The sequence below is a fragment of the Heteronotia binoei genome, chromosome 7 (assembly GCF_032191835.1).
Source record: "Heteronotia binoei isolate CCM8104 ecotype False Entrance Well chromosome 7, APGP_CSIRO_Hbin_v1, whole genome shotgun sequence".
Taxonomy (NCBI): domain Eukaryota; kingdom Metazoa; phylum Chordata; class Lepidosauria; order Squamata; family Gekkonidae; genus Heteronotia; species Heteronotia binoei.
Genome location: NC_083229.1, coordinates 25,390,482 through 25,404,869, shown reverse-complemented (window position 1 = coordinate 25,404,869; position 14,388 = coordinate 25,390,482). Strand labels below are relative to the sequence as shown.

Sequence of the window (14,388 nt, the reverse complement as noted above, 5' to 3'; positions counted from 1 at the left end):
GATATAGCCAATCCTCCAAGAGCTTATAAGGCTCTTTTTTGTAAGCTCTTGGAGGATTATTGGCTTCATCAGGGGTGTGTGGCCTAATATGCAAAGAAGCTTCTGCTAGAATTCCATCCCTGGTAAGGCATCTTCATGTGTTCTTGTAAAACACTTTCCTGGGAGTTTGAATGAAATAGGGCTTATTTCTGTGAAGAGCCACTTAGTATTGCTCCCACAATACCCTGTTTAAGTAGACTCTTTTAAAAAATGCCAAAATGAAAACAAAAGAAGCATACTTTCAAAATGTTAGTATCTTGGCTAATGAGAAATACGAGCTTATCTGTCTTACTGTTATCATCTGATGGAGAGAGCTGTTTCTTGAAAGCTTATCCTACAATAAAATTTGTTAGTCTTAAAGGTGCTACTGGACTCTTTACTATTTTGCAGCAACAGGCTAACACAGCTGACTCCTCTGGATCTATCTTTCTGTTGGCTTTCATCTTTGCTTAGATATATATTTTAATTAATCATATTCCGTTAGGATAGCAACATATGAGGCTGTGAGTATTTGGCAGCAATATCTGAGCAGGTAACAGATTTTGTGCCCCCCCCACCCTCCAGCTACTTTTGGCTTTTTTGCTGAGGAACTGGGGAACTTTGAATTCATGGGAAGATTGGTGAGGCCATAAAATTTAAATCTGAAGCTCACAGAGGAATTTTGGCTCAATGAAGGCATATGAATGCCTACTAGTCGTGGGCTTTTGAATGACATCTTGCGGGTGCAAATTGGTACAGTGAGTTTAAGCCTTTTAATTTTTTTTACAAAAAAGCCCAACAACATAAAATGCTTGCTGTTTAGGTTGAACAAAGCATATATGTTGGCATAATTTGATATATTAAACTGAATTTAAATGCTATGTTTGCTTTTTAAAAGCTTTCTGCTTTTACAGTTCAATCCTAAACAGAGCTATACCATTCTTAGTGTGTTCATGATGGTGTATTTCTGCTCAAAATGCTAATGAAGTCCTTGTTAGTCTCTTTTGTGTTTCAAGAGATATTGATAGTAGAGTATGTTGCCTGGATTGTGACACATGTAAGAATAACTAAGTGCTCTCTTCTTCATTATTACCCCATTGGAATTAGCCTATTACTGAAAGAAATTAACAATTATTTTTGGGGAAGTTAAAATCAGCTTATCACTCAAAGGGTTATGGAGACCAAATGAAAGATCCACAACTCATCCATGTTTTGTTCTCCTCATAGTTGGCAAAAAATTGCTGATTATCTGTCTGCGAATATTGTGGCTCCTGAAAACCTAAAAAATAGCATTGATCCAAGGGAACTGTGGAGAGGAAGTATTCAGATATGGGAGCAAAAGGTACTATATTGTGACTGGTGTGAGCCCTCTGTGGAAGTACTATATCATACTGCTGAAAATACTTGCTGGTTTTAGGCATGAAAGAGCTTGATGCTCTTGACTGAGTATCATCAGTTATGGAAGCTGTTCTATGTCGGTTGGAGCATGCTGAGCAGAGGCATGTGACTCACAGAAACAGCCTAGACTTCCTTTTCTAGGTTGTCAGGGTTTGTGGATTTGGGACTCAGGAAATCTACGATGTTGATCTTTAATGACTCAGATCATGTGAATGAGGGCAAGCATATGTTCTTCCTAATCGTGCATCAAGCAACTTTGTTGACAGAACTCACCTCTTGCAGTAGCTGGTTGTGGCAGCGTATCTTGTATCCCATGTTAAAGGAAGTCCAACTGGATACTGTACTTGTATGATAACACCAGGGCATTGATCACGAGCCTGGATGTGCAAATGATCATTAAAGATAAGCATCTGCTTGGTTGAATCTTTCTGGGAAGGGACAACATAAGGGACAAATGGCAAGATGGTTAGACACCCCATGCATCGGAGGAGGAGGAGAAGGAACAAAAATATGGTTATGAAAGAGACAAAGATGTTGTCCTTTCTTATTCCCCTTATCTGGAGATTTGGGGACAGAGAAAAAAATTATGAACAAAAGCATCAGGAGGTGAAAATTAGTCCATACATTCTGATCTTACCTGCATGCTGCCCAAGCCCTCAGGCCATTTGACGAGTAGTTGATAGATGGGGAAATTTGTAACCCAACCCATGCAACCCATCCTGAGTTCACATTCAAGAAGGGGCTTGTGACTCTCCTTAAAACTACCCGTGATGTCTTGGAAATGTGCCTTATACTTAGCTTTGTTTTTATTACTGTAATGATTTATTTTTAGTTACTTTTTAAGGTTTTGCTTTAATGAATACCGTTTTTTTTTTTTTCTAAGTTAAATTCTAGCTTTGGTTTTTAGTTTTCCTCTTAATACTTTGTGTCTTTCAGTTTGGCTCTGGAATTACCTTTCCAGATTTCTGTATAAGAAGTACTACAGCAAGAAGGCTATTCAGTACTTCGTATTTTGACAAGACTAAACGGGTGAAGAGTACGAACGCTCGCTTGCCAAAGGTAAAAGTGTGTGTTGATCTTTCTTGGATTGCATTATAGTTGCCATTTCCCCCACTTCCAGCAGTGGTCCCTAGGATGCTGCTTTGGAAAGTCTCCTGACTTCCAAGGCAGAGATTTTCAAGCTGTGCTGTGGGCTGCTACAGGAAGGGGGCGCTGTGCATGGCTGATATTTTTTATCCCAGCCATAACATTACTGAACTTCTGTCCCGTATTTTGTTTAGATGAATTAATAGTGTGTTTCAGGCAAAATAATACCGAAATAACTTTTTCAACTAAATGCCTTTTCAGGTTTTCCATTATTATAGTCCTGCGCTGAAATTCGTACAAATGGTACGGCTGTCTGATCTGCCTTCACCTTTGGTGTCAGACCTTCACTTTGACCTGTATCCTTTTGTTGCCAAGCTTGTTTTGTTTGACAGATGTTTTGAGTGTCCCTGATTAAACTGGGCTAGTGGTGCTATTTCCAGAGCAGGGTATTTTTGGAGAGTTCTTTACATACATGAGCACGTACTTGGGCTTGGTTTTGGCAGAGGAGGAAAAAGGGACCGTAACAAACATCCTCAAGTTGTTGCTTCTGGTTAGGCTTATTTTTATATAATTATGATTCAAGTCAATTTTAAAAGCATCCAAGAAAGATTGTGTGTATATAGATATATCAGGAATATAAATAGTTACAGTAATAGCAGAACAAGATAAGATTTATAATAAACAGTGCCGAATGCATCCAACCATTGACTAGAATTGCACCATATACTGTAGGTAATTCCTGTTCCTCATTCTAGAACCTGTAAGGGGAGGGTGGGATACAAATCTAATGAAATAAATAAACCCTCATAAGAAACTGTTCCACAAACCCATATCATATAGGATACTTAATTTGGGCTATGTAGATTCAAATTGTGTTTTAATAGAAAAGATATGTGAACGAGGTATAAAACTCTTCATACGTGGTGTTCATAACAGAATTGATTAGTCTGCTGTCTTTTGGTGAATGTTGGGCTTTGTAGAGTATTTCAACATGACCAGATTTGTGAGAAGCTCTAGGAAGAACAGGAATATCAGCAAGATCTCGAATTATCTAATAAAGGGTTTGTAGAATCTTTCGGGTTCAAGTGCCGTGTTCTACTGGAGAAAGTTTTTCTTCCAGACGTTTTGTTCTCAGCTGCGGAGAACATCCTCAGTGGCGTTGCAGCTGGAGCAGGCGCTCTGACCTTCTTGGCTGCTGTGCATTGAGTGAGGCCAGGGCTGCTGGAAAGCTGCTATTTCTAGGCTGGAGGGGGTGTGTTGAGAGGGCAATTGGTTTGTGGATGTGCCCATTGTTTGGATGTTCTCCGCAGCTGAGAACGAAACGTCTGGAAGAAAAACTTTCTCCAGTAGAACACGGCACTTGAGCCTGAAAGATTCTACAAACCCTAATGATGTTGCCAGCTGTGAAAACCTGAAATCTTTGATATCTAATAAAGTTTAATGTGTATATAGTAGGCACCTATCCTCATGGTCAATCCATACAGGCAGAGGTATATTCTGTTGTATTTACATACATTTTGGCCTTTCAGGGAAATTTATAGAGTTTCAGATCTACGGGAATTAATAGATTATCACAGTTACCTAATAATAAATTCCCATGTAAGCATATTTTCTTCTAACAGAAATGAAAGTTGGTAATCATAGTACAGCGACGAGTCACATGAAATACAGTGGCAAAACAAGTATTCTTGGTTTTGCCACTTTTTAATGAACTCTGTAAGTCGTAATTTCTGTGCTACTGAAGATGGGGAGGCAGGGACCTGCTGACTGTGCGTCTTGGTGTTGGCCTTCTGCAAAAGTAAATCACTGTAACTCCATAAATTGGATCTCCTTGTCATGGTAGATTTAATGGGTTTGGGCTTCTAACACATAAGGAGACATCTAAATAATGATATATTATTGCAGAATGTATAAATCTTAATGTTAGCATTTCGTGGCTATCTGTGAAGATGTGCTTTCTTAACCCAGTGCCTAGGAGCTTGGCAAGGACTAATGTCAAAGACAAGTCTATGCTCTTTTGGAGTCAGATGTCTTCCCTGCATGGAAAGGTATATTGCTTCTTCATCTTAGCAACAAAATATATTGCGACACATTTTTAATGTACACTGCAGAACGACTCTGCAATGATATGTTGCCTTATTTCAAAATGAGAGCCAGCTTGGTGTAGTGGTTAAGTGTGTGGACTCTTATCTGGGAGAACCATGTTTGATTCCCCCCTCCTCCACTTGCACCTGCTAGAATGGCCTTGGGTCAGCCGTAGCTATCGCAGAGCTCTCCTTGAAAGGGCAGCTTCTGGGCGAGCTCTCTCAGTCCTACCTGCTCACAGGGTGTTTGTTGGGGGTGGGGGAGGTAAAGAAGATTGTAAGACACTCTGAGATTAAGAGTGTAGGACAGAGTATAAATCCAATCTTCTTCTATTTCAAAATGTAAATTTTAATCATAAGTACCATAATGTTAGATTCATTACAAATACTTATAGCAATTGCCTTGAAATTACTTTTCCCTGGCACATGTATCTGCTTTGTCTGCCTATAGTTTCTCTTAATGTAGTTAGATAATGGAAGAAAATTTGAGGAATAGTAAAAAAATTACTATCCAGAACTTCATATGCCTGGATGAAACTAATGATTTCTAGATCATTAGCCAGGTGCCTGAAACTGTAAATGTTTGAGGAGGGGGCATTTTGAAATAAAAGTGTGGTTTGACATTAAAGTGTGTGGTCATTAGCCATCTCTGGATTTAGAAATGAACCAATTCAGCTCTCTCCCCCCCCGGAGAGGTTGACAAGATTCTGGGTGCTGTAAAGCCCACCGACAGCTTTCTAGATCCATGTCCATCATGGCTGGTGAAAACCAGTGGGAATGGAATACGAGTCCCCCTGGTGAATATTATAAATCTATCTCTAAGCTCAGGGATCTACCTGGGGACTCATGGTGAGGCCGTTCTTAAAGAGGCCCTCACAGATGACTTCCATAGACACCTCTGAGGTGGGTCAGCACTGTTGATCTCACAGCAGCATTTGGCATTGTGGAGAAACGCCATCTGAGAGTGTTGGTGCTTCATCCAAAAAGGCAGGGATCAGTAAATCCATTCAGCCGGCTTTGTAGCCTTCCCCTCACTTCCCCCCCTCCCTTCCAGAGCCAAACCAACAACGCTAGGGGGAAAGTCCCCTAGAGAAGCAGGAAGTGCTGTTGTTCTTGCCATGTGCTCGGCAGGAAGAGAGTCTCAGATTTGAACTGGGGCTCGAGCGAGCGTGTGGTGAGCAATGGAGGCTCCTGCCTGTGGGGGAGGCCTGCTCAGGAAAATGAGGCCTCCAGGCAGGCAGACTAAGTAAGTACTTCACAAGACAGGGCAAGTTTAGATCAGGGCCAGCCGGATGCGTTTATAATCAACTTTATTTTGTTATGCTGTTTGCTGGGCTGGGCTTTGCTGTGCTGGGCTGTGCTGTGCTAATTTTGTAGATGCAACTGTTTTTGTTTTGGTGTTTTTCTTTTCCTATATTTTTCTCTTTTAAATAAATGTTTTTTTTTCTGTTTTAAATACTGGCAATCTCTGTACCACATAGATCCCCAAACCGCTTTAGACCACGCTGTGTTGGGAAGGGGGCCCCGGGGAAGGAGGAAGGCATGCAGCTGGATAAGGTGCCAATCCTCCAGGGGTGCCCCAAAGAAGTGCTGAGGTCTCTGTGAAACCCAAGTGCAGGGTGGCAGAGGACCTTGAGGCCTAGCCTCACAGCTGGAGAGGGGGATTGGGAGTCCTGTTCCTCTCAATCTGAACCCCAAGACTGAGCAGGTGGTGGCAGCGCGCCCAAGGGGCAGGAGGAGGAATAGCTCCCTCCAGGAGTTGGCGACTCCATAGGGAGCTGACGGGACCGGGCCTGAAGGTAGAATCGGGCCGGTTCCGCCACACTTGGCGGCAGCGGTGGGATAAGAACAAACAGAGAACTTGATTGGCCAGGCATTTTTGGTTTTTGATGCGTGCAAGCACCCAGAGGAAGCAACAGCGGTTTTGTTTTATTTTCGGGTCAACTGGAGTAGGGAAAGTTTAGCTAGTTAGGATGGAGCGTGCTAAGATGCTGGAAATCCTGAAGATGACAAAGCCACAGCTCCAGGAAGAGTGTGCAAGGCACAAGCTGGAGTGTGACAACATGACTGTAGTAGATATGAAAGACCTCCTTTTGGAGTATCATCAGCATGCAGGGGCACTTGCAAAAGTGTTTCCCACCCAGTCAGAAGAACTCTTGCGGCTACGGTTGGAACTGGCAAGAATCCGTACCAAGGCGTACCAAGAGCGCAGACAGGAGGAACGAGAGAGAGAGGAACGACAAGCAGAGAGGGATGCAGTCCGCAGACAGGAGGAACGAGAGAGGGAGGAAAGACAAAGAGAGAGAGAGCTGAGACGAGCTGAGATCCGCAGACAGGAAGAAAGAGAGAAAGCTGAAATCTACAGACGGGAGCAGGAAGAGCAACGTCGCCATGAGCTTGAGGTGCTACGTCTGGAAGCTGAACTAAGCAAAGAGATCCAAGTCACCCCTAAGGACTTTGCAGTGTACCAAGAGGGAGAAGACCCCTCCATATACCTCTCCAACTTTGAGAGGGCAGCCAAACAGTGGGGGATTGCAGAGGAGGACTATATGTCTTACCTCTGTAGCAACCTGACTGGAGAGCTTTCAGCCATCTATCACAGCATGCCTATGGAAGATGGGGGGATAACTTTTGCGGCCTATAAAGCCACTGTATTTAAAAGGTTTAAACTGGGGCCAGACCACTCCCGAAAGCAGTTCAGGGGTTTGGCTCCACAAGAAGGTAAATCCTGTTCTGAATGTGGGGTAATGAAGGAACAAACAGTTCCAATGTTATTGGGCCGGGATTTGGTGGTTGGCCAGTACTCTATCAAGGCTGTACCCCGCAGCCAAACCCCCAGGGGGAAGTGGGAGGAGGAAGGCAACTTTAAGGAAGCCACCTCACCACCAACCAGGGAGGGGGAAATAACCCAGGTTATTGAGGACGAAGAGAGGGCAGTCACCCAGGAGGGGGAGGGCCAGCCTATCTCAAGCCCTGGAGGAGGGTGTTCCCAAGGGGAAGAGGGGTGTAGCTTTCCCCAAGTGCAGCAAGAGGCTGTGGATGTTCCTAGCAAGGAAAGGAACCTGTCTAGCATAAAGGATGTGCATGCTGAAGAGACCAAGGTGGAGAGTGGAGATTTCACAGGAGGTTCTGAGAGCAGCAAGGCTAATGTGGGCTCAGAGGAGCACATAGCTGAAGGCTTGGGGGGACGGGAGCGGTTCCAGAAGGGGGTCCGGAGCGGCCTTAGGTTGGAACCGGTTCACCAAGTAGCTGTGGATCAGGAAGTGGGATCGTCCGAGACGCTCTCAGAACAGGTTGTCTTGAAGCAGGGCAGACAGGAGTCCTGGGAAGCTGTGGGACCTTCCAGGCAAGAAGGGGGTCAGTTTGGTAGTGCTGAGAAACCAACCGAGGGGACTGAGAACCCAAGCCAAACCCTCAGGGGAAGGTGGGGGGAGGAGGGCAACTTTAAGGAAGCCACCTCACCACCAATCAGGGAGGGGGAGGACCAGCCTGTTTCAAACCCTGCAGGAGGGTGTGCCCAATGGGAAGAGGGGTGCCAATTTCGGCAAGGGCAGCAGGTTGCTGTGGAACCTTCCAGGCAGGAAGGAGCTCAGTTGGCTGACACTGAAAAACCAACTGAGGGGGCGGAGAACCCAGATCAAACTTTGGCTAAGTGTTCTGGAAACAGTGGGACTAGGGGTGGCTTGAAGGAACAGATGATAGGAAGTCTGGGGGAGCCAGAAATGTTCCTGTTTGAGGTTCAAAGTGACCCTAGGCTGGAACCACTGTGTGAGTTGGCAAGGGACCAGAAAGTGGAGTTCTCAGAAGCTGAGACAGGGGATAGGGTGATGGTCTTCCTACCCCTTCATACTGGTGAATGGAAAGTGGAAGGGGACGGACCCCATGTGATTGTGGATGACCTAGACGAGGCTACTTATGGGGTGGCTATGGAGAAGACGGGAAAGGCAGTTGAAGTGGGGCAGGTGAATATGCCACAGCCATTCTCTGCGAGGTCCATGGTGGTGCACATAGGTAGGAAGGAAGGAGACAAAAAGAAGCTGGGACAGCAATTGTTTGGAGCACCAGAGGTAGTTTTCTGGGAGGACAGAGTGGACAGAGGGAACATTCCACCAATGAGGGATAAAGAGGCAACTGTGTGGGAACTGGGCAGTTTCCAACTTCAGATGTGGGGCCAGGAATTTGCTCCTTTGATGGGCCACTCACCCCAGCCACAGCAGCAACGGAGGGAGAGCACCAAACTCCAGAGGTGGTCCTGGGAGACGGAGGAGTACATCTTAAAGACTGGACATTCCTTCTGAATGCAGCATGCAACGTTTTGTCCAGAAAGGACATGAGCACCTAGGGTGCTGGACTTTGTGTATTATTGGAGAAATACCTGAATGTTTGTGTAATGTTTGTGTAATATTTTGGTTAATGGGTTTCTCCTTGTTTGTTTGTATTCTGCTACGGGGTCACCTCTGTAGGAGGCAACCCCTCCGGCTCAGAATTTAAGGAGGGGGACGTGTGGAGAAACGCCATCTGAGAGTGTTGGTGCTTCATCCAAAAAGGCAGGGATCAGTAAATCCATTCAGCCGGCTTTGTAGCCTTCCCCTCACTTCCCCCCCTCCCTTCCAGAGCCAAACCAACAACGCTAGGGGGAAAGTCCCCTAGAGAAGCAGGAAGTGCTGTTGTTCTTGCCATGTGCTCGGCAGGAAGAGAGTCTCAGATTTGAACTGGGGCTCGAGCGAGCGTGTGGTGAGCAATGGAGGCTCCTGCCTGTGGGGGAGGCCTGCTCAGGAAAATGAGGCCTCCAGGCAGGCAGACTAAGTAAGTACTTCACAAGACAGGGCAAGTTTAGATCAGGGCCAGCCGGATGCGTTTATAATCAACTTTATTTTGTTATGCTGTTTGCTGGGCTGGGCTTTGCTGTGCTGGGCTGTGCTGTGCTAATTTTGTAGATGCAACTGTTTTTGTTTTGGTGTTTTTCTTTTCCTATATTTTTCTCTTTTAAATAAATGTTTTTTTTTCTGTTTTAAATACTGGCAATCTCTGTACCACATAGATCCCCAAACCGCTTTAGACCACGCTGTGTTGGGAAGGGGGCCCCGGGGAAGGAGGAAGGCATGCAGCTGGATAAGGTGCCAATCCTCCAGGGGTGCCCCAAAGAAGTGCTGAGGTCTCTGTGAAACCCAAGTGCAGGGTGGCAGAGGACCTTGAGGCCTAGCCTCACAGCTGGAGAGGGGGATTGGGAGTCCTGTTCCTCTCAATCTGAACCCCAAGACTGAGCAGGTGGTGGCAGCGCGCCCAAGGGGCAGGAGGAGGAATAGCTCCCTCCAGGAGTTGGCGACTCCATAGGGAGCTGACGGGACCGGGCCTGAAGGTAGAATCGGGCCGGTTCCGCCACAGGCATGGTCAGTTATGATCTATTGACCCACCACCTCACTGACATGGGGATTCGTGAGACAGCCTTGAAATGGTTTGCCTCATTTTTCCATGGTCAGGGCCAGAGGATGGTGGCAGCCTTTGGTGTGCAGAGTCCCACAGGGGGCAGTTCTCTCCCCAAAGTTATTTAACTTCTGTAAGCACCCCCTTGCCCAGCTGATATGAAGCTTTGGGCTGGGATGTCACCAGTATGCTGATGACTTCCAGCTGTGTCGATGGACGGCCAGCCGAATGCTGCCTCGGACAAGCTGGCCAGGGATCTAGAGGCTGTAGTTGATTGGTTGGTTGAAGCAGAGCCGGCTGAAACTAAATCCATTGAAGACAGAGGTCCTGCGGCTGAGCCGGAGAGGCCCCATTTGTGATGCCAACTTCTGGCCATTGATGGTGAGCTGTTATTAGCCACAGTGATGCATGCAGCAGTCACCTCCAGACCAGACTACTATAACTGACTCTATGCAAGGCTACCCCAGAGACTGACCGGGAAACTCCAGCTGGTCTAGAATGTGGCAGTGTGTGGGCTTACAAGTACTCAATTGAGAGCTCACATACAACGAATACTCTGCCAGCTGCACTAGCTCCAAGTTGAATACCGAATTGGATGCAAGATCTTGGTTTTAACCTTCAGTGCCCTACTCAGTCTATGACCAACATATCCTTGGGGCTGTCTCTCCTGGTACACCTCCCAGAGAGCATTACGCTGTATGAATAATAATCTTCTGGATGATCCCCAGCCCAAAAAGTATTCATCTAGCCTCAATGCAGCCCAGAGCCTTCCAGATGAGTTCCGGAACTTGCGAGATCTGATTCAGTTTCACAGGACCTGTAAAACATTTCGCCAGACATACAACTGAGGAAGAGAGGTTTCCATCCAAACTGGCCTTCCCCAGTTACCTCTCTGCCATCGACTCTGTCACTGTACCAGTCTCCATTGACACACAGGCGGCACAACTTCACTTTGGTTAATTTTGCTATTAGTGACTAAGTCGCCACCTGATTTTAAATTTTGATCTGTTGTGTTAATCTGTTTTTGATAATTAATTTATGATATGGTTTTTCACGTGGTGTTACTCTCCCTGAGCCTTGCTGCACAGGGGAAGGTGGGCTAATAAAAATAAAATAATAAATGATACAAATTATGGTGGGCTAATACAAATAAAAATAAAAAGTCCAATAAAATAAATAAAAGTTCTGCCCTAGGGCTCAAAAAGCAGCACCAGCGAACCAAAATAAAATGAAGTGATATTCTCTGAAATTCACCAGCCTTTGCAAACCTACCTTGATGACGAAAGGACAAACTTTGGTCCCATGCAGGCAGGTATTCCAAAAGGCACTCAGGCTTGGTGAGGTTTTAGTGGGAGGCACTCTCATAACTGAAGCTGCCTGATTAGACAGAAAAGGCGAGTTATAAATTTTGCAAAGAAATACGTCGCTAACTTGGTAACTGTTCTTTGTGAACCTGATGCATGCTTCGCATCTTTAATATCGGATCCTTCGTAAAGATATCTTTTGGGACTCTCATCCATAATGAAAAACGTCATATGTGTGTGTGTGCTTTTCCTATAGGTTGGAGCCCTGTTTGCATTGCCTTGCAGTGTGAGTGGAATGTTGATACCCTTGCCTATCCAACTAAGTACAAAAAAATGGAAGGAATATATGGCCCAGAAACCTAAAGTCATCAGTGGTGAGTAATGCATGCATGCTTAAACCACATGCTAAGTTTTTCTGTCTTGTAGTAAAGTTAACGCTTATGTCTGTTTGGGTCCCAGCTGCGTGAAGGGTCGGTTCTGATGATTTGTTGTGTATAGAGGCAGCTGGCGTCGTCATTGGGCAAGCAGCCTTACAGACAAACATAATGTAGCCAGTACAGTCATGATTATGATCGAGAGCAATTGCTATGACTGCTCCTGTTGCAACAGCTTGCAGCACAAGGAAATTAGTGTTGGTATTGCCAGCAGCATTCATCCATTCTTTTTTAAGCATATACTTTCTTAACAAATCTCTTACTGCTTATTTCAAATACCTTATATTTTGCAGTTTAGCCACGTTCTGTGAAGGAGGGGATAGAAATGGTTAAAATAAAAAATATCAGGAGAGTGAAGGAGAGACACATTCTCATTTCCTTTGGTTGTTAAACCAGGAAAGGCATTTGATTGTAAACTGCCTCATACAAATCTGCCTCATACAAATAAGGTCCAGAGAGCTAGAGAATCTGTTGATCTGAATATGTGAAGAAGTTTGCTGCTAGTTATAAAGACACAAGGGTGAGTGTGAGTGTGCCAATGAAAGTAGTTTGAGAATACTTGTTATTTTTTAAAATCCCCTGGCAATCCTAAATATAGATTTTTTTTCCCAGCTTGTAAACGTGAAAAACTGTTGCTAACAATAATAAAGTTGCTGGGGTTTTTAAATGAAAAAAACAACATACTTTTTTTTCCTTTTTTCATAGTTCCAGAAGTTGAACTAAAAGGAGAGACTTGCAACAATTATTTCTTAGTACAGGGTGACGGCTGTGGAGGCTGTAAAGCAACATTGATCTTTTCAGCCAATCAGATAAATGGCTCAGTCATTCTTGCTGAAACAATTGGAAAACGGACAATGAAGACCAAGGAAGCTGAAGAAAGTAAGTCCATTTTTGAGCATTACATGGGGGTGAAATACAATGACAGCGTTTGTTTCATTCTTAATTAGAAAAAAAACAAAGTTCTTCAGAAGAATTTTTTTCTTGAACAATAAAGGGCACTTAGAGTCTTTGAAACTCTTTGAAAATGAAAGATAATCAAGCATGTTACTTAAAAGTAAACTTTGTGATCAACCTTTCCGGTTCACTCTTTCAACCAGTGTGGTGTCCATGTACTGGTTTGTTCTCCTGAGATGAAGGTTAGAATCTCTGTTGAAGACACAATCCTATTAGGGGTGATTTTTTCTCTTTATGTTTTCCAGACCATTAGGTCTCTCATTGCCAAACCAGAAGGGCTGCCCTACCCAGCACAGCCTTGATTTTGTTGTTTTCTGGACATGGGTGACTCTTTTTTGCTCATTTACATCACCCTTCAAAAAATAGCTAGGCGATGTAGTACAGCAAAGAAGAAGAAGAAGAATTGCAGATTTATACCCTGCCATTCTCACTGAATCAGAGATTCATAGCGGCTTACAGTCTCCTACTCCTCCCACAACAGACATCCTGTGAGGTCGGTGGGGCTGAGAGGGCTCTCATAGCAGCTGCCCTTTCAGGGACAACCTCTGCCAGAGCTATGGCTGACCCAAGGCCATTCCAGCAGCTGCAAGTGAAGGATCTGGGAATCAAACCCAGTTCTCCCAGATAAGAGTCTGCACACTTAACCACTACACCAAACTGGCCCTCCAAAAAAGATACACAGTCTTTTACAACCATTTTAACATTCTCCTGGCTGCTGAATCGTTTGGCAACATGGACTGCGTAGAGTGCAGCGATAGCAAAGTATTGTGGAGGGGAGATCCAGATTTGTATCCTGCTTGGCTGTGAAGTGCACTTTAGGAAGAAATTGAGCCAGTATTCCAGCGTAAGCTACCTCTCAGGGTTATTTTGAGGATACGTCTCTCTGAAAGAAGAGTGAAATACAAATCTAATTTTTTTTTAAAAAAAACCCAATAATTTAAATATTTATAAAATAAAACTATGTTGTTGCATTTGCTTGCCTTCCTAAAAAAGCAATGATGCTCTAGTTCTAGTGATATGGGATAGTTTCTGCAGCGAGATTTGTGGGAACATGAATATGAAGAGATTTGCAAGATGCCATAGCTCAGTGGCATGCAGCAGGGGCTAGGTTCAGTCTCTGGCTTCCCCCGTTGAATTTTTGGGTAATCGGAATGGACAATAGTGAACGTGTCCAGCTTTTGGAGAAGAGATGGAAGTGGCTTCCTCTTTTGTCCCTGTGAAACACTGAGGTTCTCTGATTTGGCTTTAGGTAGCCTATCCTGTTTTTGGATATTGAACCTGGACAAAATATACCCAGCCACGGTACCTGTGACTGCTTTGTGTAAAACTTGTGTAATGTTTCACTGAGGGGGTGTTAATCCAGGATGCTTAATGCCAAAGTGACTCATTGTTTTTATTACTTGTCTCATGAAATCCCCCCCACCCCCTCCCCATACAGATATGGCTGAAGAGATTATTAGATCTCTTCCAGTCATCAGTGGAGAACAGATCATACAGAGGGAGAAGAAACTGGCTTGTATCCAGGCGTTAGCTTTGAATCAATGCCTAAGTAAGTAACTGAAAGAGCAGCTGCCAGCTTGTGAGCTGGTACATAACAATTTATCTTAATTTAGGCTTAATTTGACAGTATTTATGTTACACTCTGAGGAAACAAGAACGTTCAAGCAGTGTTTAAAAGTGTTTTCA

The 14,388-nt window shown here is 44.5% G+C and overlaps 1 protein-coding gene across 1 annotated transcript in view; it reads left to right on the top strand.

The window, feature by feature from the left end:
- MTBP (MDM2 binding protein) overlaps positions 1-14,388 on the top strand; it is a 50,462-nt gene that overhangs the window by 12,344 nt on the left and 23,730 nt on the right. The window contains exons 7-13 of the mRNA XM_060243259.1: positions 1,246-1,360; positions 2,353-2,475; positions 2,764-2,858; positions 4,478-4,550; positions 11,571-11,688; positions 12,454-12,627; positions 14,141-14,251. Of these exons, the coding sequence (XP_060099242.1) occupies positions 1,246-1,360; positions 2,353-2,475; positions 2,764-2,858; positions 4,478-4,550; positions 11,571-11,688; positions 12,454-12,627; positions 14,141-14,251 (809 nt within the window). The remainder of the gene's footprint in view (positions 1-1,245; positions 1,361-2,352; positions 2,476-2,763; positions 2,859-4,477; positions 4,551-11,570; positions 11,689-12,453; positions 12,628-14,140; positions 14,252-14,388) is intronic.